Source organism: Corella eumyota, chromosome 5 (assembly GCF_963082875.1).
Source record: "Corella eumyota chromosome 5, kaCorEumy4.1, whole genome shotgun sequence".
NCBI classification, from domain to species: Eukaryota; Metazoa; Chordata; class Ascidiacea; order Phlebobranchia; family Corellidae; genus Corella; species Corella eumyota.
The window spans coordinates 11263769-11291768 of NC_137494.1; the positions used below are offsets into that span (position 1 = coordinate 11263769).

The 28000-nt window shown below is 29.5% G+C and overlaps 1 protein-coding gene across 4 annotated transcripts; it reads right to left on the reverse strand.

Annotated features, from left to right (window-relative positions):
- LOC145751817 (uncharacterized) lies at positions 1-27998 on the reverse strand. Of its 4 annotated transcripts, none has more exons than XM_082567930.1 (27): positions 27868-27998; positions 26705-26794; positions 25846-25917; positions 24312-24776; positions 24061-24177; positions 22518-22595; positions 22056-22172; positions 20882-21046; positions 20207-20332; positions 19940-20056; positions 19245-19367; positions 18961-19023; positions 15513-18461; positions 8988-15035; positions 8267-8371; positions 8093-8145; positions 7653-7766; positions 7127-7303; positions 6594-6815; positions 5921-6043; positions 5486-5623; positions 5073-5182; positions 4206-4413; positions 3632-3773; positions 2521-2681; positions 2015-2185; positions 1-1025 (listed from the first exon to the last, which is right to left on the reverse strand). In XM_082567930.1, exons 2-27 carry the CDS (start codon positions 26784-26786, stop codon positions 804-806), a joined length of 12468 nt encoding a protein of 4155 aa, XP_082424056.1. In that variant the 5' UTR covers positions 26787-26794; positions 27868-27998; the 3' UTR covers positions 1-803. The 4 variants fall into 4 exon arrangements, with proteins under 4 accessions (XP_082424056.1, XP_082424055.1, XP_082424057.1 ...); XM_082567929.1 differs by having other exon boundaries at positions 18901-19023; XM_082567931.1 differs by lacking the exon at positions 19940-20056 and having other exon boundaries at positions 18901-19023.
- Positions 27999-28000: the final 2 nt, after the last annotated feature.

The window sequence follows — 28000 nt, forward strand, 5'->3', positions numbered from 1 at the left end:
TAAAGATTTTATTAATAATAATTACTATATTACATGGCAAGACAATAATAAATGAACTGACGATTACAAAAGGTTAGATATAATAACTGTTATAGAAATTGCATAAATATTTGAAAACGGTTAAAAATAACATGCATAATTAAATAGCGAAGCATACATTGAAACATCAAAGAATATAGAATATTTACAGAAAAAAGTGCATTTATAACATTTAAAAAGATATACGCAATCCAACTAAGTTTACGAAATTCGAAAGTTTTTTGTTTTAAAAATCTAATATAGATTCTTACATATTTTTTTTTATTTTTTACTTACTTAATTTCATAAAGAAGGTAATAGATGAGTTAGTTATCAATAGTTAATAAAATGATTCGTTTTAAATCTTGCATACTAAAAAATCGAAAAACTCTACAAAATTCACATAATAATTACAAATAATGTCAACAATTTAAAAAAACGACAATTTACATAGAATGGGTCCGTTTTAACCCCACTTTACCCTACCCCTTTCTTTTAAAGAGAATGCCCGTTAATTTTTAAAAATGCCGACCTAAATTTCGGTAAAACGTCGCTTCCGAAAATCTTGTTTTGGAAAATGTCTTTTCGAGCAAATGGTTTATAGTAACATGGGCGGGTACAAGTGAAAAAAAGGATTTTGCGATGTCATGCAATAATACAACCGCGTAAAAAAAATTTAAACGTCGGCAATCTCTTTATCCAATTATTACTGTCAACTTTTTAGTCAAATATCACAAAATCAAAACTCATATAGTTTTGATAATTCCACGAACATAAATACAGAGTTAAATTTGTGTGGAAGTGTTATTGATTGTCGTTGTTCCATAAGTCGAATTACTTCGCGAATTTTTATTATTAGAGCTGGATAACGTGCCGTTGCTTGCCGTTTTCGACGACCCAAACCAGGTACTATGTGTCGCTAGAGAGGCGTATTCACGAATCTTTGAAGTCCAGAATGTTCTCATGGAGGTTTGCTTAACGCAAGTCAACAAGAAAATGCTAAAACCCTATACGGAAAATAAAATTTTTAATATTTTACAAATACCGATTTTTTTTTCTGCTTAATGTGGTAAGGCTCTACGACATAAACCTAAAAGTAACATTGTTACACCGATTCAGTCTCGAGTAGATTTTTGCGATTTAAAATGTTATTAATTGTAATAACCACATAATTAAGCTGCCTAACACAAATGGTAATAATGCTAAGCAAAAATCTAAAAACCAATTGACAGGTTTATTATAGGGCGATAATGTCTGTAATATCTCTTAACGCCAAAGTTAACTCATGACTGTGCAGGAATTACAAACGTTATGCTATTGCTATAGGCTGTAAAGTTAGTTATACAACATTTAAAATAAATGTTTTTTAAATATATAAACCTCAATATAAATTAAACAAAATAAACGTAATCTTTTATGTGTTAAATTCATAAAACTTTCAAATAAAAAATTCCCTTTCTACTAGTTGCGAGTTGTGATCATATAACGACAACCTAAATTTAGCTTGTAGGGCGGACAATTTAATAACATACAATATATATGTAAAAACCGGCAGCGAGGTGTAGTGATACCGGCAGAGTGGTGTAGTGGTAAGAACACTTGCACCACCACACATAAGGTCGTTGGTTCGATCCCCACTGCTCTTATGCTGTAGTAACCTTGAATTAAGCGCTATAAACGGTATGTCTTCTGCTGAGCCAGTACTTAATCAGCAGCATAATTATCAGGCAATTATAATCTATATTATTCCAAACTGCAACAGGCAACTCGAGACTGGGTCGGAGTAACTGATGTTACTATATGTTTAAGTCGCGCATTCGACTTTCTCACATTGAGGATAAAGATATATACAAAAAAAAAAAAAAACATTTAATACTTAAGATATTTTTTAAATCATAAAATTAAGTTTGTCATTTTTTATTAATGTAACATTTTTTGTATATCTTTTTATAACTTTTATAGATGCGCAAACCCTAAATAAGAAATATCAACTTACCTGCAGCGAATTAAATACTGCAAAAATCCAGCTCATCACAGCAACGTAAACTGCATTCCTTGAAATCAGCAAAATAAATCCAAAAACCCACGTAAGGCCCATGATAACTGTCATCAGAAGCGCAATTAAAAATGTTTGACTATTTTTTCGTTTAAGGTTTGGAGAAGCAGCCTAAAATAAAATTTGTTTTAATTTAATGTTAGAAGTTTATGTTTTTTTGCATAAAATTGTTTTTTTTTAACATTTTAGTTGAGATTTTTTTTAAAAATGAGAGTTTATAGAAAATTTGTAAATAGTTGGTAAAATAGCGTTTTTGAAAATAAAATTTTCGGTTAAATCTCCTATCGGTAAAATGGATTTCGTTAGTATTTTAGTAATCCATTTATATATAATAAAATAAAATTTTCTTTTTAAAACAATTTAAAAAGTTTAAACAAAAGTAAAATAGTGCAGTTTATACTACAGATGGACTACAAACACGGTAACTAAATAATATAAAAAAATACCGAATTTTTGAATGCAATTTCCCTGAAAACACAAGTAAAAACAACAATGTTGAATAACAACATGATTCCAACAGGCAGTAGAAATCCAATATAGAGTGAATAGGAATTTAACCAACATGCATTATCAGCTAAGTAATGAGAAGAAACCGATGGATCTGGTTCTAAAATTATAATAAAAATGTAAATTTTCTTTAGTCTCTAATTTTAAAACATCTATAAAAATAAAAAGGTTTTGATCAAAAAATACAAATCTGACGTTTAACTTTTAATTTAAAAAAATGGTAAGTGTAAAAAAATTCAAAATTTTGAATGTAAAAACTGGTAAAATTTTGAGTGTAAAAGCAATTAAAATTTTGAATGTAAAAAAAATTAAATTTTTAAGTGTAAAAACTGTTAAAATTTTGAGTGTAAAAACAGTTAAAATTTTGAGTGTAAAAGCAATTAAAATTTTGAATGTAAAAAAAATTAAATTTTTAAGTGTAAAAACTGTTAAAATTTTGAGTGTAAAAACTGGTAAAAATTTGAGTGTAAAAGCAATTAAAATTTTGAATGTAAAAAAAATTAAATTTTTAAATGTAAAAACTGTTAAAATTTTGAGTGTAAAAACTGTTAAAATTTTAAGTGTAAAAACAGTTAAAATTTTGAGTGTAAAAACAGTTAAAATTTTGAGTGTAAAAGCAGTTAATGTTTTGAATGTAAAAAAAATTAAATTTTTAAATGTAAAAACTGTTAAAATTTTGAGTGTAAAAACTGTTAAAATTTTAAGTGTAAAAACAGTTAAAATTTTGAGTGTAAAAACAGTTAAAATTTTGAGTGTAAAAACAGTTAAAATTTTGAGTGTAAAAACAGTTAAAATTTTGAGTGTAAAAACAGTTAAAATTTTGAGTGTAAAAACAGTTAAAATTTTGAGTGTAAAAGCAGTTAAAGTTTTAAGCACAAAAAATTTAAGTGTAAAAACAGTTAAAAAGTTAAGGGCGAAAAATATTTTTAAAAAAATGAAAAAAAACGTAACAATTTTCAGTTAGTTGTATATGTAACACTTAATGTAAATATAGCATAGTTTAATATTTATTAATTTTTTCACAAAGCAGTTTTAAAAAGATCTAAATACCTCCACCACAAAAATCTGAAGTTGTTTGTTGATCCAGATATCCAATAGTTAGCCCAACATTAAAAACAACAATAATAAGAGGAACGATGTAAGCAAATATTGCACATTTTTGCAAAAACTTTTTCTCTATCTCTCGAAATACCTGCAATTTAGAAGTTTACATCAAATCAATAAAAAAAAATCAGTTAAAAATTAGTATAATCAACGATATTGGTGACCATGCCATAACATACTTAAAATCTTTATGTAAACATTAATACTTTTGGCATGTTTTAAATCATTAAATTGATTTTGTAATTTTTTTCCGTCGCATTGTTGTAATATTAATTGTATATCATATTTATTATTTACTTTTATCAATGTGCGAAAAAACAAAATAAAAAAAAAATATCCAAAACTGCCAAAGTTAGCCTAAAGTTGAATCAGGCAACAAATGTTATCTTATGCTTAGGCTATCGCTGGCCTTTTTTCATTGCAGATAAATTATACAAGAAATATCCAATAAATAACAATGCAAAAATGTAAAATTAATAAAATATGTAAAAGTATTTTGTAAAAAATATTAAATACAAACCTTCACTATTGACATATACATTTCAAAACTATAAATTGCCATCCACGACCAAGCCACCAAGAAAAAATATTGTAACAAAACTGCCACACTTATGCAACCACCCCTGTTTTCAGTAGAATCAATTCCGACAATGAACACTAGATTGGCTACCAATAAAGTTAAACAAATTTGAATGAGAATTTTAGAAGGGCGGCGGTTTCTGGACTCTCTGTTTAAAAAAATCATTTTATTAAATTTTTTTTAATTTTAGGTTTTATCGTTTAACCTTGCAAATTCATAAAAAAAAATTTTCGTGTCCATGAATGTTTTGTGAAGCCTAGAGGACCATATTCATATGTAAGTATGCTGGATTTAAAGGCATTTAAAAATTAAAAAACCTTAATTTTGGTGCATGGGTAAATTATCACAGGCATATCTAAGTGGCAAGGTATGTATAAGTTTTACTATTACAACAATTGAAATATAGCCCAAAGGCTGGCTATTAACTAGTTCTAACAACTCATATAAAAAAAAAAAAGTTTCAAAATATATTTCAATTGTAAATAGTAAAAATTTAATTTAATGTCACATTGGCCAGCAGCGTAGTGTAGTGGTCAAAACCCACGGCTGCACTACATAAGATCCTGAGGTCAATTCTTACTGCTCTCATGCTGTAACAAACATTTCATTTCTGCTAAGCCAACATTTATTCAAAAACTTAATTTTGGGGCAATTAAACTTTTTATATCCCAAACTAATTAAAGCAACATGAGAATGGATCGGAGTTACTAATGTTACTCTATGTTTTGGTCATAAAGTCGACTTTCCCAAATCAAGGATAAATAAATGTAAAAAAATTAATTTGTATAACATTAAACAACAGCATACCTGTTAATAATATGAAGTATTGCAGTGACCAACAAACCAGCAACAGACAATGAACAACCAACTTTGCTTACAATTTCCAAAACGACATCTGCTGCTACTGGCTCAGAGCTCTGTAAAACATAGTTAAGCATTAAACATTTTTTGTATACACATAAGGCCATGGGTTCGATCCCCACTGATCTCATGCTAAAGCACCCTTGAGTGCGATATAAGCGGTATAAACTTCTGCTGAGCCAGCATTAATCAGCAGCATAAATACCGAGCAAATATATTCTATAATATCCCAAACTGCCACAGGCAACTTGAGACTGGGTCTGAGTAACTGATGTTACTCTATGTTTAAGTCGTACATTCGACTTTTCCACATCAAAGATAAATTTGTACAAAATAAAAAAAAGTTGTTTAAAACTTACCACAATAATAGCAAAGTTGGTGAGATGATTACATGAGCATCGGGGAGGATCAACATTTGCATTTAAACAACAACCCTCACTCGACCATTTACTTGTGTTAAAATCCCAAAATACACATTCCAGTTGAGTTTGAGATGCCTATAGATTTTATTTTGTTTAACATTTTGTTTGTCAATTTTGGTAACTGAATTTGGGGAAATTTTTTTTTTTGTTTACTTAAAAAAACCTACCCCTGCCAAACCAAAACAGCATTTGGCATAAAAAGAAGAACATTTTACTAAGTCAATGATATTCAAAAAAAACAATGTCACCTTAAACCTTGTTAAAAGGGGTTACAAAATTTTAAGTCAGCCTGTTTTAATATAGAGCAGTAATTCTCCCTCGTCAAATTAAAAAAAAATTTAAGAATATAAAATATAAAAAAATGTTACATACCAAGTTTGATCCATTATTAAAAGGCACTTTTCCATAGGTAGTATTAATATCATTATAAGCTATTTGAACTGGGTCATCAAGATCTTGCAAACTCCCACTTTGGCCTAAGTCAACTGATGTAACCTTCAAGCGATATTAAAATTAACGTTTTTTCTAGTTATCTTTACTTAGAAATGCCTTGTTTAAAATTCTTACAAAGTTTAAACCCACTATAATTTTTCTCTGACAATGTTGACCCATAAACAACTTTTAAATAAAAATTTAAGTAAAAAAATTTAATTTGTACAAAATTAATACAGGGAGGGGGTCAACGGAACAGTTGTTTACAATAACAGACCTTTCCTTTAATTTACCGGCAGCGTGGTGTAGTGGTAAGAACACTTACTACACCACAAATGAGGTCGTTGGTTCAATCCCCACTGATATCATGCTGTAGAGTAAGGCGCTATAAACGGTGTGAACTCCTGCTGAGCCAGCACTTAATCAGCAGCATAATTATCGAGCAATTATAATCTGTATAATATCCCAAACTACAAAGGGCAACTCGAGACTGGGTCGGAGTAACTGATGTTACTCTATGTTTAAGTCGCACATTCGACTTTCCCACATCAAGGATAAAGATATATACAAAAAAAAAATCAAAAACAGAAAAACTAACAAAAAACAAACTTACCGTTGAAACGTTGGCACTAGTTTGAAACAACTCAGGATTTTTGTAATATATTATTGTCACTCTTAAAGGTTCTGTTACTTGGCGTTTTTTGCGACTTGTTTGTTGACTAAGTGCTCTTTCAAAAGCGCTTCTTGGGATGCTAACTTGAACCAGTGTTAATTGTGAAAAAGTGTCGACCACAGTAAGTTCAACATCCTCGCTCTGATCAGTTAAATCCAATATCTATGTAAATAATTTTTGAAGATAATTATTAAGAAAAATTAAAAAGGTTTTAACAAAAAAAATATTTTTTTTCTAAAAAAGTATTTGTTTTAAATAATAACACCAAAAAATCAATGTGCAAAAAAATTAAATTTAGATTTTTTATGATAATTTTTTTTTAAATAAACTAGGTCTAATATTCATCCCCCAAAAAACGGCGCACCACAAACAGAAGTTTTTTGTAGGCCATATAAAAAACCTAAGCTGAATCATATATAAATATTAGTCAAAATTTTACTTTTTAAAAATAAATTGATTTTTTTTAAACTGACCTGCACAAACATCACCTCATTCGCAAATGTAAATGAATCATTTTCTAGATTCAAATTCCTTGCAATCGTGGTAAGAGCTTCAATCAGACGATTGTTTACTTCACTGTTTGAATTATTCAGACTAGTAATTATGTTGGCAGTAAAATTTAATAAGCTTTCGAAATCGTCCTCGGAAAGCTAAAAGAACAATTTATAAAATAAAAACCTGATAATTTAGGCAGTATTTTTGTAAAAATTCACATTGGGCAACTTCTTTGTAAATTTTTTTTTGTATATAGAAAAAATGGTTACAAAAACTACAAAAAGTGTCTTTATCATATAGTGTAGATAGAACTTAAAATTACTGTGCAGGAATTACATTGTAAAATAGTACATAGTTCGATATTTCATTAAAGTGTTTTAATTGGGCAATATTACAAACCTGATATTATTAAATATCATATCGAAGTGACAATTATGCTGTAGTAAAAACTTACACCTAAAATTTTTGATAGAAAAAACAAACAAATAAAAAGTTTCTGCTTACAAATTCTTGGTCTGTTTCTACTTCTGATGAAATATTAGAATACCGGATCGCTAAATTTTCCTGTTCCAAAACACTTAATATGCTGATTTCCATAGATTGGTTGCGTAATTGACTCTAAAAATAAAATAAAAAGTTTAACAAACTAGTAGCGTAATGTGGTGGTAAAAACACTTAGCTCTGAAAGTCCTGAGTTCGATTCCCACTGCTTTTACAATGTAGCTTTCTTAAGTAACATGCTATAAACAGTACGTAATAGAACCGCATACTTATCAGCAGATTAATTATCCTACAATTATAATTAATATAATTACTTTCTAAATGAATAAATGCAGAAAAAAACAAGATTTGTTGATATTTTATCAATAAAATTAGATGTTCTCCACTTAAGAATTTCAGAATTATGGTATTACTCAAGATAAAAACATAATTAATATACTTACTAAAACAATAATGAACCCAGAATTTGACAAATTTAATGTCTGATTTAGAAAACCTAAATAAAACAGAAATAGCAAATTCGAATAAAAAATTTATAAACAAAATTTTGTCATTTTAAAATTAGCAAAAATTTTTTAATTTAGATTTCAAATAAAAACAGTCAGGTTCTGACTTACTGCTTAAAGTTAAAGAAACCGTAAATAAACATTCAAATCCTCCATCAGTATTATTGCATGTTTGAAAAGCATTACAAGAATTTGTAGTTGAACATTCATCAATATCTAGACAAAAAACAAGTCATTTAATAAACATCAAAGAAAGGGGTTAAAAAAAACTATAAGGCTAAAAAACTTTTCCACACAAAATTAATATAATTTTTTCCATCAAGTTATTCTTTTTTATTCTTTGAAAATTTACAACATGTTGCTTGTTAGAACACTGTAACACTTGCATTAGTATATGTTTACAAATGGTTTATTTATTTTACTCTGTAAAAGGTAGCAGGTTATAAAATTGCAATGCAAAATAAATTTTCTCAAAAAGTCTTAGAAAAAAATTTAAAAAAATAAAAACCGTTACCCTTTCATCAAAAAATATTGAAAATCTTGAAAAAAAAAATGTATACAAAAAAATTCTAGCAGTATAAAAATTTAAACAATAAATTTTAATAATTATTTGCAATCGTTGTTAAAAAAAACATGAAAAAGAAAATTGAAAATTAAATTAATGCAAACGTAAAATATTCTAACTTGCAACATGCAGTAAAATTAAAACTAAATCAAACTGAACAGTAAAATAGCTTTAATTTAAAAACAAATATTTAAGAAATAGTAAAATCCTACTTAAAATTTAACACTTTTGCTATAGCTTTTAAGACTGGAAATAAAACAAAAAAACCTGAGCAGAAAAATCCATTGCCAGTGTATCCAGAATTACAGGCACAAATAAATGATCCATTTGTGTTTGTACAATTTGCATTTAAACCACAAATGTTTGGTGTTAAATCACATTCATTTATGTATGTGCAGTTAACTCCATCACCAGTGTATCCAATATTACAAGCACACCTATAAGATCCATTTGTGTTTGTACAACTTGCATTTAAACCACAAATGTTTGCTGTTATGTCACATTCATTTATGTCAGTGCAGTTAACTTCATGGTCAGTGTACCCAGTATCACAGGCACAAGAAAAGGATCCGTTCAAGTTTATACAATTTGCATTCGAACCACAAATATTTGGCATTATTTCACATTCATTTATGTCATTGCAGTTAGCTCCATTGTCAGTGTATCCAGTATTACAGTTACAAATAAAAGATCCATTTGTGTTTGTACAATTTGCATTTAAACCACAAATGTTGGGCATTGTAATGCATTCATTTATGTCTGTGCAGTTAACTCCATCGCCCGTGTATCCAGTATCACAGGCACAAATAAAATTTCCATTAGTGTTTGTACAATATGCATTTAAACCACAAATGTTTGCCATTATGTTACATTCATTTATGTCTGTGCAGTTAATTCCATTGCCAGTGTATCCAGTATCACAGGCACAAGAAAAGGAACCGTTCGTGTTTGTACAATATGCATTTAAACCACAAATGTTTGCCATTATGTTACATTCATTTATGTCTGTGCAGTTAATTCCATTGCCAGTGTATCCAGTATCACAGGCACAAGAAAAGGAACCGTTCGTGTTTGTACAATATGCATTTAAACCACAAATGTTTGCCATTATGTTACATTCATTTATGTCTGTGCAGTTAATTCCATTGCCAGTGTATCCAGTATCACAGGCACAAGAAAAGGAACCGTTCGTGTTTGTACAATATGCATTTAAACCACAAATGTTTTCCATTATGTCACATTCATTTATGTCAGTGCAGTTAACTCTATTGTCAGTGTATCCAATAATACAAGTACACCTATAAGATCCATTTGTGTTTGTACAATTTGCATTTAAACCACAAATGTTAGGCGTTATTTCACATTCATTTACATCTGTACAGGTATCTCCATTGTCAGTGTATCCAGTATCACATGCACAAATAAAAGATCCATTAGTGTTTGTACAATTTGCATTTAAACCACAAATGTTTGCTGTTATGTCACATTCATTTACATCTGTACAGGTATCTCCATTGTCAGTGTACCCAGAATGACATGCACAAGTAAAAGATCCATTAGTATTTGTACAATTCGCATTCAAACCACAAATGTTTGCTGATATGTCACATTCATTTACATCTGTACAGGTATCTCCATTGTCAGTGTACCCAGAATTACATGCACAAGTAAAAGATCCATTAGTATTTGTACAATTCGCATTCGAACCACAAATGTTTGCTGATATGTCACATTCATTTACATCTGTACAGGTATCTCCATTGTCAGTGTACCCAGAATTACATGCACAAGTAAAAGATCCATTAGCATTTGTACAATTCGCATTCGAACCACAAATGTTTGCTGTTATGTCACATTCATTTACATCTGTACAGGTATCTCCATTGTCAGTGTACCCAGAATTACATGCACAAGTAAAAGATCCATTAGTGTTTGTACAATTCGCATTCGAACGACAAATGTTTGGCGTTATTTCACATTCATTTACATCTGTACAGGTATCTCCATTGTCAGTGTACCCAGAATTACATGCACAAGTAAAAGATCCATTAGTGTTTGTACAATTTGCATTTAAACCACAAATGTTTGCTGTTGTGTTACATTCATTTATGTCTGTACAGTTAACTCTATCTCCAGTGTATCCAGTATCACAGGCACAAGAAAAGGAACCGTTTGTGTTTGTACAATTTGCATTCAAACCACAAATGTTTGCCATTATTTCACATTCATTTATTTCATTACAGTTACTTCCATCGTCAGTGTACCCAGAATTACAGGAACAAATAAAAGATCCATTAGTGTTTGTACAATTTGCATTCAAACCACAAATGTTTGCCGTTATTTCACATTCATTTATTTCGGTACAGTTGGCTCCATTGCCAATGTATCCAATATTACAAGCACATCTATAAGATCCGTTTGTGTTCGTACAATTTGCATTTAAACCACAAATGTTTTCCATTATGTCACATTCATTTACATCTGTACAGGTATCTCCATTGTCAGTGTACCCAGAATTACATGCACAAGTAAAAGATCCATTAGTATTTGTACAATTCGCATTCGAACCACAAATGTTTGCTGTTATGTCACATTCATTTACATCTGTACAGGTATCTCCATTGTCAGTGTACCCAGAATTACATGCACAAGTAAAAGATCCATTTGTGTTTGTACAATTCGCATTCGAACCACAAATGTTTGGCGTTATTTCACATTCATTTACATCTGTACAGGTATGTCCATTGTCAGTGTACCCAGAATTACATGCACAAATAAAAGATCCATTAGTATTTGAACAATTCGCATTCGAACCACAAATGTTTGGCGTTATTTCACATTCGTTTACATCTGTACAGGTATCTCCATTGTCACTGTACCCAGAATTACATGCACAAGTAAAAGATCCATTAGTGTTTGTACAATTTGCATTTGAACCACAAATGTTTGGCGTTATTTCACATTCATTTACATCTGTACAGGTATTTCCATTGTCAGTGTACCCAGTATCACAGGCACAAGAAAAGGATCCGTTTGTGTTTGTACAATTTGCATTCGAACCACAAATGTTTAGCATTATTTCACATTCATTTACATCTGTACAGGTATCTCCATTGTCAGTGTACCCAGAATTACATGCACAAGTAAAAGATCCATTAGTATTTGTACAATTCGCATTCGAACCACAAATGTTTGCTGTTATGTCACATTCATTTACATCTGTACAGGTATCTCCATTGTCAGTGTACCCAGAATTACATGCACAAGTAAAAGATCCATTAGTGTTTGTACAATTCGCATTCGAACCACAAATGTTTGGCGTTATTTCACATTCATTTACATCTGTACAGGTATCTCCATTGTCAGTGTACCCAGAATTACATGCACAAATAAAAGATCCATTAGTATTTGTACAATTCGCATTCGAACCACAAATGTTTGGCGTTATTTCACATTCGTTTACATATGTACAGGTATCTCCATTGTCAGTGTACCCAGAATTACATGCACAAGTAAAAGATCCATTAGTGTTTGTACAATTTGCATTTGAACCACAAATGTTTGGCGTTATTTCACATTCATTTACATCTGTACAGGTATTTTCATTGTCAGTGTACCCAGTATCACAGGCACAAGAAAAGGATCCGTTTGTGTTTGTACAATTTGCATTCGAACCACAAATGTTTAGCATTATTTCACATTCATTTACATCTGTACATGTATCTCCATTGTCAGTGTACCCAGAATTACATGCACAAGTAAAAGATCCATTAGTATTTGTACAATTCGCATTCGAACCACAAATGTTTGCTGTTATGTCACATTCATTTACATCTGTACAGGTATCTCCACCGTCAGTGTACCCAGAATTACATGCACAAGTAAAAGATCCATTAGCATTTGTACAATTCGCATTCGAACCACAAATGTTTGCTGTTATGTCACATTCATTTACATCTGTACAGGTATCTCCATTGTCAGTGTACCCAGAATTACATGCACAAGTAAAAGATCCATTAGCATTTGTACAATTCGCATTCGAACCACAAATGTTTGCTGTTATGTCACATTCATTTACATCTGTACAGGTATCTCCATTGTCAGTGTACCCAGAATTACATGCACAAATAAAAGATCCATTAGTATTTGTACAATTCGCATTCGAACCACAAATGTTTGGCGTTATTTCACATTCATTTACATCTGTACAGGTATCTCCATTGTCAGTGTACCCAGAACTACATGCACAAGTAAAAGATCCATTAGTGTTTGTACAATTTGCATTTAAACCACAAATGTTTGCCGTTGTGTTACATTCATTTATGTCTGTACAGTTAACTCTATCTCCAGTGTATCCAGTATCACAGGCACAAGAAAAGGAACCGTTTGTGTTTGTACAATTTGCATTCAAACCACAAATGTTTGCCATTATTTCACATTCATTTATTTCGGTACAGTTACTTCCATCGTCAGTGTACCCAGAATTACATGAACAAATAAAAGATCCATTAGTGTTTGTACAATTTGCATTCAAACCACAAATGTTTGCCGTTATTTCACATTCATTTATTTCGGTACAGTTGGCTCCATTGCCAATGTATCCAATATTACAAGCACATCTATAAGATCCATTTGTGTTCGTACAATTTGCATTTAAACCACAAATGTTTGCTATTATGCCACATTCATTTATGTCAGTGCAGTTAACTCTATTGTCAGTGTACCCACAATTACATGCACAAATAAAAGATCCATTAGTGTTTGTACAATTTGCATTCGAACCACAAATGTTTTCCATTATGTCACATTCATTTATGTCAGTGCAGTTAACTCTATTGTAAGTGTACCCAGAATTACATGCACAAATAAAAGATCCATTAGTGTTTGTACAATTTGCATTTGAACCACAAATGTTTGGCGTTATTTCACATTCATTTACATCTGTACAGGTATCTCCATTGTCAGTGTACCCAAAATTACATGCACAAATAAAAGATCCATTAGTGTTTGTACAATTTGCATTCAAACCACAAATGTTTGCCATTATTTCACATTCATTTATTTCGGTACAGTTACCTCCATCGTCAGTGTACCCAGAATTACATGCACAAATAAAAGATCCATTAGTGTTTGTACAATTTGCATTCAAACCACAAATGTTTGCTATTATGTTACATTCATTTATGTCTGTGCAGTTAACTCTATCTCCAGTGTATCCAATATCACAGGCACAAGAAAAGGAACTGTTCGTGTTTGTACAATTTGCATTCGAGCCACAAATGTTTGGCATTATTTCACATTCATTTACATCTGTACAGGTATCTCCATTGTCAGTGTACCCAAAATTACATTCACAAATAAAAGATCCATTAGTGTTTGTACAATTTGCATTTAAACCACAAATGTTTGCCGTTGTGTTACATTCATTTATGTCTGTGCAGTTAACTCTATCTCCAGTGTATCCAATATCACAGGCACAAGAAAAGGAACCGTTCGTGTTTGTACAATTTGCATTCGAGCCACAAATGTTTGGCATTATTTCACATTCATTTACATCTGTACAGGTATCTCCATTGTCAGTGTACCCAAAATTACATGCACAAATAAAAGATCCATTAGTGTTTGTACAATTTGCATTTAAACTACAAATGTTTGCCGTTGTGTTACATTCATTTATGTCTGTACAGTTAACCCTATCTCCAGTGTATCCAGTATCACAGGCACAAGAAAAGGAACCGTTCGTGTTTGTACAATTTGCATTCAATCCACAAATGTTTGCCATTATTTCACATTCATTTATTTCGGTACAGTTACCTCCATCATCAGTGTACCCAGAATTACATGCACAAATAAAAGATCCATTAGTGTTTGTACAATTTGCATTTAAACTACAAATGTTTGCCATTAAGTCACATTCATTTATGTCTGTGCAGTTTACTCTATCTCCAGTGTATCCAGTATCACAGGCACAAGAAAAGGATCCGTTCGTGTTTGTACAATTCGCATTCGCACCACAAATGTTTGGCATTATGTCACATTCATTTATTTCGGTACAGTTAGCTTCATTGTCAGTGTATCCAATATTACAAGTACACTTATAAGATCCATTTGTGTTTGTACAATTTGCATTTAAACCACAAATGTTTGGCATTATGTCACATTCATTTATGTCAGTGCAGTTACTTTCATTGTTGGTGTATCCAGTATTACAGTTACAAATAAAAGATCCATTTGTGTTTAAACAATTTGCATTTAAACCACAAAAGGATGGCACCATATCACATTCATTAACATCTGAGCAGTTGGCTTCTTTACCTGCATATGCAGATTTAAATAGAAAAAAAATTCTAACCTCACTATTAAATGCAATACAACATTTGCAAAAGGTATCTGGCAATACTGGAATAAAATGTTTATAAGACCAAGTCATTTTTATATAAAACTTAGCATACCCTAAAACATAATACAATTTACAAATTTTAGTTTAACAAAATAATTAATCGCTGTCAATAAAATCAAAAGTAAATTTAACTTGGAACATGCAGCATGGTTGATTTATTGTTATAGAAACAGTACATGCTTAAATGTGTTAAAATGGATTTGTCTGATTCTAACACTTTTATATTTATATTATTAATATTTCTACCGGTCATATAATATATAAATATAAAAGTAAAGGTTAGTCAGTTAGTATTGTATGTAAAGCATAAAAAATATGCTAGATTTAAAAAGTAGTAAAATTAATAAGATACAATAAAAATAAGGTAAAAGCTTTAAAAAAATATCACATACCTGTGCAGTTATTTCCATTATCACTATATCCAAAATGACAAATACAGAAAAAACTTCCATTGGTGTTGGTACAATTTGCATTTAAACCACAAATGTTTGTCATTAAAGTACATTCGTCAAAATCTGTGCAGTTTACTCCATCGCCCGTGTATCCAGTATTACAAGCACAAGAAAATGATCCATTTGTGTTGGTACAATTTGCATTTATATCACAATCACTGAGCATTAAATTACATTCATTTATGTCTGTGCAAGTACCTCCATTGCCAGTGTATCCAGTATTACAAGCACAGGTAAAGGATCCATTAGTGTTGGTACAATTTGCATTTAAATTGCAATTGTTTAACATTAAATTACACTCATTTATGTCTGTGCAGGTAACTTCATCACCAGTGTATCCAGTATTACAGGCACAAAAAAAGGATCCATTTGTGTTGGTACAATTTGCATTTAAATTGCAATTGTTTAACATTAAATTACATTCATTTATGTCTGTGCAGGTAACGCCATCACCAGTGTATCCAGTATTACAAGCACAAGAAAAGGATCCATTTGTGTTGGTACAATTTGCATTTAAATTGCAATTGTTTAACATTAAATTACACTCATTTATGTCTGTGCAGGTAACTTCATCACCAGTGTATCCAGTATTACAGGCACAAAAAAAGGATCCATTTGTGTTGGTACAATTTGCATTTAAATTGCAATTGTTTAACATTAAATTACATTCATCTATGTCTGTGCAGGTAATGCCATCACCAGTGTATCCAGTATTACAAGCACAAGAAAAGGATCCATTTGTGTTGGTACAATTTGCATTTAAATTGCAATTGTTTAACATTAAATTACATTCATCTATGTCTGTGCAGGTAATGCCATCACCAGTGTATCCAGTATTACAAGCACAAGAAAAGGATCCATTTGTGTTGGTACAATTTGCATTTAAATTGCAATTGTTTAACATTAAATTACACTCATTTATGTCTGTGCAGGTAACTTCATCACCAGTGTATCCAGTATTACAGGCACAAAAAAAGGATCCATTTGTGTTGGTACAATTTGCATTTAAATTGCAATTGTTTAACATTAAATTACATTCATCTATGTCTGTGCAGGTAATGCCATCACCAGTGTATCCAGTATTACAAGCACAAGAAAAGGATCCATTTGTGTTGGTACAATTTGCATTTAAATTGCAATTGTTTAACATTAAATTACATTCATTTATGTCTGTGCAGGTAACGCCATCACCAGTGTATCCAGTATTACACGCACAAGAAAAGGATCCATTTGTGTTGGTACAATTTGCATTTAAATTGCAATTGTTTAACATTAAATTACACTCATTTATGTCTGTGCAGGTAACGCCATCACCAGTGTATCCAGTATTACAGGCACAAAAAAAGGATCCATTTGTGTTGGTACAATTTGCATTTAAATTGCAATTGTTTAACATTAAATTACATTCATCTATGTCTGTGCAGGTAATGCCATCACCAGTGTATCCAGTATTACAGGCACAAAAAAAGGATCCATTTGTGTTGGTACAATTTGCATTTAAATTGCAATTGTTTAACATTAAATTACATTCATTTATGTCTGTGCAGGTAACGCCATCACCAGTGTATCCAGTATTACAAGCACAAGAAAAGGATCCATTTGTGTTGGTACAATTTGCATTTAAATTGCAATTGTTTAACAATAAATTACACTCATTTATGTCTGTGCAGGTAACTTCATCACCAGTGTATCCAGTATTACAGGCACAAAAAAAGGATCCATTTGTGTTGGTACAATTTGCATTTAAATTGCAATTGTTTAACATTAAATTACATTCATCTATGTCTGTGCAGGTAATGCCATCACCAGTGTATCCAGTATTACAAGCACAAGAAAAGGATCCATTTGTGTTGGTACAATTTGCATTTAAATTGCAATTGTTTAACATTAAATTACATTCATCTATGTCTGTGCAGGTAATGCCATCACCAGTGTATCCAGTATTACAAGCACAAGAAAACGATCCATTTGTGTTGGTACAATTTGCATTTAAATTGCAATTGTTTAACATTAAATTACACTCATTTATGTCTGTGCAGGTAACTTCATCACCAGTGTATCCAGTATTACAGGCACAAAAAAAGGATCCATTTGTGTTGGTACAATTTGCATTTAAATTGCAATTGTTTAACATTAAATTACATTCATCTATGTCTGTGCAGGTAATGCCATCACCAGTGTATCCAGTATTACAAGCACAAGAAAAGGATCCATTTGTGTTGGTACAATTTGCATTTAAATTGCAATTGTTTAACATTAAATTACATTCATTTATGTCTGTGCAGGTAATGCCATCACCAGTGTATCCAGTATTACAAGCACAAGAAAAGGATCCATTTGTGTTGGTACAATTTGCATTTAAATTGCAATTGTTTAACATTAAATTACATTCATTTATGTCTGTGCAGGTAACTTCATCACCAGTGTATCCAGTTTTACAGGCACAAAAAAAGGATCCATTTGTGTTGGTACAATTTGCATTTAAATTGCAATTGTTTAACATTAAATTACATTCATCTATGTCTGTGCAGGTAATGCCATCACCAGTGTATCCAGTATTACAAGCACAAGAAAAGGATCCATTTGTGTTAGTACAATTTGCATTTAAATTGCAATTGTTTAACATTAAATTACATTCATTTATGTCTGTGCAGGTATCTTCATCACCAGTGTATCCAATATTACAAGCACAAAAAAAAGATCCATTCGTGTTTGTGCAAGTAGCATTTGAATCACAAATGTTTGGCATTAAATCACATTCATTTATGTCTGTACAGTTAACTCCATTGCCAGTATATCCGGTATTACAGGCACAACTAAAATTTCCAAATGTGTTTGTGCAGTTTGCATTTGGGTCACAATTGTTGGTTGTATTACACTCATTTTTGTCTGTAAAAATATATGTAAACAAAAGAAATAAATAAATAAATAACTTGAGAATTTAAATTCACATTTTAACACAAATTTTATAATCCTTTTTTAAAGCACATATAGAATGTTTAATTAATATTACATAAACTTTGGCGTTTTTTTTAATTTTTATTTATTTTAAGCTAATTACTTTAATTTTATGGAAGTTTAGATTATTTAAAAAAATATAAGAAAGCAAATTTTAGTGTTAGTAAGCAATTATTCAGAGTCTATCTAATCTTTGAGTAAAAAAGAAATAAGAAATAAAAAGTTTTTAAGTTTTGCGAGTTTTCAGCCAAAAATAAACCATGCATTATTTTTTAAACATAATAAGTAAATACATTGTAAATTTAATATATAAAGTCGATTTAAAATATTTTATTTGTTATAAAAATATTACATTTGTAAGTCAACATACCAACACAATGAGTCATGTTGCTATTAACAAGGCCTGGAAAGCATATACATTTAAATGTACCTGGCAAATCTTCACAAATAGTAGTAAGAGGATCACAAATATTCAAATCACATCCAATTATATCTAGAAAATTAATTTTTTTGTTTCTTGTTTTTTTAATTATTATAAAGAAATTACATTATTAGTATGGTTTGATGTTTTATTTGTTTAAAATTAATTTTAAATCCTGCTGATATAAATTAACTAGTAAAAAAAATAAAGGTTTTTGATGCCTTTTATAGCCCAAAATAAGAAATTAAAAAATTTTAAGTTAGTTATATTTATTTGGTTAAAAAAATTATTACTGGTGCAGGTCTTTCCATCACTAGTGTATCCAGATTTACATTCACAAGCAAAAGATCCATTTGTGTTTATACAGTTTGCATTTGAATCACAGTTGGCTGTCATTGAATCACATTCATTTATGTCTGAAAAATATAAGTAATCAAAATAAATAAATTGTTATAATTGTTAGAAAAACCAAGGTTTTTCCACAAATTTTAATAAATAATTATTTGTGGCATGTGTACAGTTGTTATTTTGTATTATTCTTGTGCTTAAAATTACAAAATAGCAAAATAGTTTAATTCTTGATTTAAGATAATACTACATCATTTTTGTCTATCATTAATAAATGCATCATTATGTGTTGTTTTTAGCAATCATCTAATTTTAGTAAACATTGTTAATTGCGATTTATTTTTAAGTTATGACTGTTATTTTTGGTTAGTAAATACTTTTTAGTGTTGATATGTAAATGTATGTAAGCTTTATTCAATGAAATAAGAATGTGTTCTTTCATATTTCTGGGTAATAAACAAATGAAAGATAAAAAGAGTTTGTGACAAATTTAGTAAATTTATAATAAGAAAACAATCAAACTAATCATTTTTGAAGTGGTATATATATAAACATTAAAACTGAAAAATAAGGTTTGTTTTTTTAAAAATTTTATAAAAAGTTATTGTTATTTCACAAAAATTCCCCAAACTCAACATACCAATACAAACATTCATGTCGTTTAATATATATCCAGAAAGACAAACACATATATGAGTCCCAGCTAAATTGTCACATTCACCACCCGCACAAAAATTCAGTGCACATTCATCAATATCTATTTTTACATATTAATTATTTATTTGAGACTAGTCATTTTGTTACATCTAACAAAAAATACCTTTAATTAAATGTTTATGTATTTTATCAACTTTTGTTTAGCAAAAAAATAAAAGGTCAGAAAATATAATTATGTGAATTTTCATACCAGCGCAAACTGTGTTATTAACAGCATAACCAGGTTCACATTCACACATATAAATGTCATCTGAATTTAAACTACATTTTCCATTCTCTCCGCACGTATCTGGATCACAGCTACATTTATTAATATCTAAAAAAGATAAATAAATAAATTTTTGGAATTTAAAACTTAAGATTTTTTTTAATTTTATTTTGCAATTTAAAAAAGGTGATTGTAATGTGATAGAGTTTAAATAATAGTTGTATATTTAAAAAAAAATTTTTTATTTAAATGACAAACCAAACAAATCACATATTATGCAGCATTAAAATAATAGAGGTCCATGGTAACAAATGGACAAAGTCTTGGCAGTTAAAATTTATAAATACAAGTAAACATAAATTTAGGTAAAATTTTGTTTTTTTTTAAATCAAAGACATATATAAAAATGCTTTATTGTCGGTAAAGTGGAGTTTTTGGCATATTTTTTTTGTTATTTTTAATCAAAAATTATACTTTTCCCAATATATTTTTGGTAAAAGCTTGCATAATAGTGTGTTTTGTTTTTTTTATGTAGCCTTTTAGAGCAACCCCATTACTTTTGTTATCTTTAAAAAGGAAGCACACTAATGCTAAATTAGTTTACTTAGTTTACTACAATTTTCAATAATTAACTGAGTTGAATTTTATATCACTTACTTTCACAGCTACTTCCATTGCCAGAAAAACCAGTATCGCAGATACAAATAAAATCTGTTCCATTGGAGGAACAAGTGGCATTCAAATGACAATTAGAATTTAAACAAGGATCAGTGGGAACTGTAGGGTTTAATGGTGTAGTTGATTGTACATTACCACTAATTTCTAAAAAAAATCATACAGATTTTTTTTAAATTTTTGCTCTAGATTTATACACATTTTTTTTATATTTTTGTGCCTTATATAAAGAGAGCAAGTTTATATAAAAAACATTAAATAATATTTTAGCAAGGGCACTAAGACGTGTTCTAAACCAGTTTTTAAAGCTATTTAAAAAAAGAATTAAGCAATATAGATGCAAAATTGACAAATTTACATGCAGTCTTGACTAACATTTAAACACTACAATATTACTAAGGGAAACTATTGCATATTTTCCAACATTCACATTTCTAAAATTATGTTTTCTTGTTGCAATATGAAAACAGGTTCGAAATTCAATTTAATTCAGTTTTTTTCTTTTACAAAGTGACTTTTACAACCCATATCTGATTGCAATTAAATGCCTATGTAAAAATTGCTTAATTGTTACCAAAACCCGAGCTTAAAAACTACGAATTATAGTTGTGTTATAATTTTTCATAACAACATTTAAAAAATCCAAAAGGTAACTTTAGTTATAAATTTTAATTTTTTTATATATAATATTAATTTTTTTCTATGCTTTTTATGTTACATTGGTGCTAACATTTTAAACATATTAATAACTAGTTTAGGTAAAATAATAAAAAAATTAAGTGAATGGCCTAAAACAATTAGCAACTTGGCCTACTGGTTAAGGGAAACATTGAGTAAGATAATATAAATAATACCAACTCCTGCCAAGAACCTTTGGCCAAGTTAACAATTATGTAACATAAATGTTACTGTATGGTAGTCTACAGCCCATAAGATTCAATTTAAATTATTTAACTTTGTTTGTATTTTTTATATTATTAATTTGAATTTTTGTATTATTTTAAATGAAAAAATTATTAGGTAATAGTGTTAAATAATAAATAGGCCTATAAAACTCTATAATAATGGCATGCGGGCCAAAATCTTTTTTTAGTAAAATCGCTTAAGAAAAAAATTCTGTTTAATAAATAATATAAATATTAACATGAATATTAACCTGTACATTCCAATCCACTTCCAGTAAACCCTGAATTACAAACACACCCTGAATCAATAAGTGAATTAGTGCATAGAGCATTTTCATGACATCGAACTGCTGCCATACAAGCTGATTCTAAAACAAAATACTTAAATATGTATTTTATATCAAAAACATCACAATTATTTTAAAATTTAAAATTAAAACCAAATTCTACTAATAAAACTAAAAAGTAAAAAATTTACTTTATTTTTTAAAATTCAAAATTAATGGTTAGCGTGAAAATTAATTACACAGAAAACTATGTCTAAATTCTAAAAAAAAAAAAAAATTGGTACTTGTTAGTATTTTTTTGAATATTCCAAAAAATAACAACAATTTAATGTTCACGTATTTAATAAAGTTTTTTATGTTTAAAATTTATTTTTTGTGTACCAATTTATTTTGTTATTATTTTTTTTTAAATGTAAAAATTCATACCATCACATGAATAAGAACCATCTGTATTTCTACATAATCCTCTCTCACAAATAGTTAAATCAAGACATTCATCAATATCTTAAAAAAGAAAAAAAAGTGGAATAAAAGTTATAAATTATTTGAATTTTTTTTGGAATTTGAAATAGGTAATTAAGGTATATATAAGCTTAAAAATATTAATAGGGTTTAAAATTTTACTTATTTACTATTTAAATGAGAGGTCAAACATGGTTTAAATAATACAGCATAAAAGTGAAGGCTATGTGCCCATTAACACATAAACATATCCTTGACAGCCAAAATTTTGCAATGAACACTAAGCAGAAAGTAAGATTAAATTTTCTTTCGAAAATTTAGATTGAATTTTCTTTCGAAAATGTAAATTAAATTTTCTTTCGAAAATGTAGATTAAATTTTCTTTCAAAAATTTAGATTAAATTTTCTTTCGAAAATTTAAAGAAAATTTACTGAGGAATTTTAGAGTAGAAGCGGTTTATTGGCAAATAAATAATTCTATAATATACCTACATAAAATTTATGGCATGGATAATAATGATATTGTGATCAAACCGAATTTTAATATATTGCCTTGTAAAATAGTTTCGTGGAAAAATCAGAGCAAATCGGTTCATTTTTTTACTTATGCAGGTTTTTGTTCCATCCCCAGTGAATCCTGTATTACAAACACACCCTGAAGCTGCATTACATGTGGCATGTGAATGACATGTCAATAAATGGCATGGTATTGCAAAAGTTAGTGTTTTAGTCTCTGATTTTACTAAAAAATTAAAAAATGTATTTACTTTCTATTAAAACATTAACAAATTTTTAATAAAAACTAGCTTTATTTAACAAATAAATAATGGTTCGAAATCATTCCCCAAGTTTATATTTTGATTGTTTAGGAAATTCTTTATCCATTTAACATGTGAACACACAAAACCAATTTTCAGCGGGGGTTTATAATTTACATGTGATCATAAATATTAATTACTTATAAATAATGTCAATAAACAGTAACCAGAATTTTGTATATCCTTATTGAGTGCCTAAACATGCAGATGCACATGACTTTAAAATTTTTTTTTTCCGGATTGAATGCGATAGATTTAATAATCAAAACCTATTCTAAGGTTTTTAATTCGTGATACTTAACATAATAAACAATCAACTATTTGTCTGCCTTATAAGTCGCAGTTTAACCTTTAATCGCAATAGTTGCAAGTCTTTTCCTAAACTTCTAATCAGAAGTGTACACGATAAACGCAAGTTTAAATTTTTTAAGTTAATATAAAATAAACATGCTATTATTTTGTAAATAGTGATCACCAAAATGAGTTATTGGCGAAACAAAACGAGGCTGAAGATCAATATTATTGATAATAATAATACTGACGATAACAATATGTTACGAAATCATAGTTTCGAACCATTACAAATAGATTGACAAAAATTAGGATGAAAAAAAAGAGTAAAAAAAACACAAAAAGAAACAAAAATTGTAAAGTTAGCTGAATAAATTTTTTATTACAAATTATTTTACCTTCACAGTTCGTTCCATTTCCAGTAAATCCAGTATTACATGTACAAGGAAATGTATTTCCTCTAATCGCACAATTTGCATTTGCATCACATGGATTACTGCTACATGGCGTTATTTCTAAAAATAATATTTTAAATACAATTACTCACTAAATAAAAAATAACCAAATTTTGTTTACTCAAAAGTTCAATAGATAAACTACTGTGAACTAAAACAATTGTCTTTTTTTATAAATTCATTTTTATGCTCACCTTTTTGACAGATAAATTTCAATCTTAGTGCACCAGTGTTTTCATCATGCCAAAAACCATACCCATCTCGACTTTGATTTAGCCCGGAAATCTCACACACCCCTAACAACTGCACAACATTTGTGGCATTAAGGGGAAGGTTATCAGGCTGACCAAAACCCCAATTTTCAAAACCTTGTCCTTGTAGGTTTATTTCTTCCCCTGAATGCTGCCAATTCCAAGTATTGGAATCAATGTTGTATCTTCCACCAGTCCAATAACCTTGGTGGTAACAGCAAAAATTGGTAGCATTTACTGGAGTGGGATTTAAATTTCTTATTATCATTGTTAAATGATTTTGTATTGGCTGCCTTAAAACTTCTACAAGATACGAATCTGTTGAGTCACAGAACGCAACAGCTTCATCATAAGTTGCTGTTTGGTTGTAGAAAGTATATTGAACATTTTGAAATTCAGTTTGGGATTCTATAAATAAATACAATTTTCATATTATATTTTTTTAAGATTTTAATTTTTTTATATTTAATATTTTAAAACTGTATAAGAATTAATGGTTAAATGCAACACAAAAACCTAATAAGGGAATTTAAATAAGTCAGCTTTTTTGGGCAGATGGACAGATTTTTAAGTCCATATTTATAAGTCCTTATTAGTAAAAATCAGGCAACTTCATTAACTAACCTATTACTTAAAGTTATTACTTAAAAATAAAATAAATCTAGCAGCAAGGAAGGGTGTTAGTGTTGTTTTATTTTTAAGTAAAGAGTTAAAAATTAAAATAAGCTATGTCTAAAACATTAGCAACTGAACCGCGAACTTTTGATAGGGGGTTACCCTAAAATATATTATTTTATTTAGTCAACAGCTTTGTTTTCTTTTTAATAACTGTCGCCCATTGTCATATAAATCGCGAATAAAAATGCGGGGTTATATTATTTGATCGTAAACTGTTTTTGTTTCTCTCAGCAAAAGTACAAAATGATAATCAAACTTAAATACTATCTAGCCAGCTGACATCATTACGCGAAAACAGAATTTTCTGCGGTAAATAAAACGCTAAAGTCCCGCTGTTTTATAAAAAAAACGTTGGGCCAAGGTGTTTAGGCTGAGGTGTCCGCGGTCCAAGGCGTCTGGTTACCAAACTAAATATTTATTTTATCACGCAACGAAAAAAGCGTACATTAATGGCTGTTTAAGATACAATTAATTTTAAAAACTAAGCCAACTATTAATGAAAATATTATACATCTGCTACGTTTTAATATCTCCGTAAGTTTTGGTATGGTTACCCTTATGGTTAGACAAATAGACCAATGGGACCATCTGGTGTTCATCGCACATGCCCGCACTATTTGTAGATTACTGTCGAATAACCGAAAGTCAAATAACCGTAAACAAATAGACATTTGACTAAAAACCATAAGCCCAAAAACCCTCATTTTCTTCATCAGGCTGCGATCAGAATTGATATATTAAATGTAGTTGGTTTACCACTTTATTTTTTGGTACAAAGATATTATTAAAATCCACTTACCTATATATAAACTTAAATCCGAAGTTTCGGGAATCGGTGGAATAACGTCATTACAATCCATAAACATGCAACCTAAATTAAATTGAATATTACAAATTTTTATATTTGTTTTTAAAATTTAAAACGGTAACTTAATATTTTAGTTTAATAAATTTTATTTAATAACTTATAATATGTAATTATAAAATTAAAGATTAAAAAAAGGAAAAAATGCGCACTTGATTATTTTTATAACATTTTTACAGTTGTGCAACCTGAAAAACTAGATATTACTCAACAGCGCCGTTTAGCAACAAGTTATTCTTTGGTGCAAAACATTTTTTTATGCAAAAAGGCTTACTTAACAAAGCCTTACGTAAATCTTTTCAGGTAAAAAGCTAATTGATTTTTATGCTTGTCGGTTGTAAATACCGGCAGCGTGGTGTAGTGGTAAGAACACTTGCTACACCACACATGAGGTCGTGGGTTTAGTCACTACTGATCTCATGCTGTAGAGCCCTCGAGTAAGGCGCCATAAATGGTATAAACTCCTGCTGAGCCAGCACTTAATCATCAGCATAATTATCGGGCAATTATAATCTATAATATCCTAAACTGCCACAGGCAACTCAAGATTGGGTCGGAGTAACTAATGTTACTCTATGTTTAAGTCGCGCATTCGACTTTCCCACATCGAGGATAAAGATACAAAAAAATAACCTTATGTAGAAAAACGACCGAATAAGTTTAAAAAAGTTTTTGCAAAAAGTTTATGGTCATGAGGGCATAAAGTTATCGAACTTCTTAATATTAAAATAAATTTATTACTAAAAAATAAAAATAAAATAACTAAACACTAACAAATATTAAAAATACTAACTTAGAACATCACAGGACTGCCGCGCTGAAGTATTGTATATGATTAGGACAAAAGTTTCCAAAAATATAATAAACTTGAACATTTTTTCACCTGAAACAAAAAATATTATTTACAATATAAATACAATATAACAAAGCCGTTTTTACTAGCTGCCGATGTTTATAGAAAAAAGCAACTCTATAGACATAGTTAAGCAAGTTGTTGGAGTTTAACATTAGCAATCGCGTTGGGCGAGTTTAGAGCTTGGCCCGCTATTTGGACAACCTAAACCCTACAAGTTTAAAAGGAGGCAAACCTAAAGTCCAAAGAACCCAACGTTGCCGTCACAAACGTACGGCTCAAGGAAGCTGACGTGTCTAAAGTAATATCAATCGACCAACCTAAATTCCAGCGTAGTTGACATAACCGATGTTAACTTTACCGGTCAAAAAGATGTTTAACTCAGTAAACGCTCTTAAAGTTATGTTTATTGCAGACAAAAAAATACACAAAATTTTAAAAATAAAAGGAGCTTAAGTGTTTTCGTTAGAGAACAAGGAAACGGTTCTTAACTTGACCAACGAAATGTTTAACCGGACCAACGTGTTTAATTAACAAACCTTTGTAATTTTCAACTAGGCAACGTGGTATATATATATATGCAAAAGACTTGCCTTAATTCAAGCAGTTGTGTTTTTATTTAAATTTTAAGCCTTTTTTTCTTCTATCGTGACGTCTATGTATGTAAATGAATACGTACTTCCCCTCGAGTTACTTTTATTGCTCGAATTCTTTTCAGTGTAAAACTGTCTTGCGCTATTTATGGAAGCAGGGAAATATTTAAATACGGTGAGAAAAAAAAATTGAGATTTGCAAACTTGCAAAAAAGTGGGTAAACAAAAACGAAATTTTTAGAACATCTTATTTTATTTTATACTTGCATAACTTGAATAATTAACATATAACGACAATTGAAGTGAATGCCCGTGCTTGTAAAATATTTTTGTTTAATACATGCATTTTTAATTTTTTTTTACCCAATTTTTGACTCGACAGCATTAAAAAAGTAATATAACCAGAATCTTTCTCAGAAGCACTTAAACGTGGAAAAGGATTTATTTTTAATTACACCAAAGCTATATATATATGTATATAGATAGATATTTCTATAATAAAAATCTTACCTTTTTATGTTCTCTTACATTTCTGAAAATACGCAACTAGTAATTAACTCTACAACATTTTATTTTAACGATTACGCTAAAAAGGGTAACAGATTTTTATATTAAGTTTTCTTTGCCCTGATAAGGTCGACAC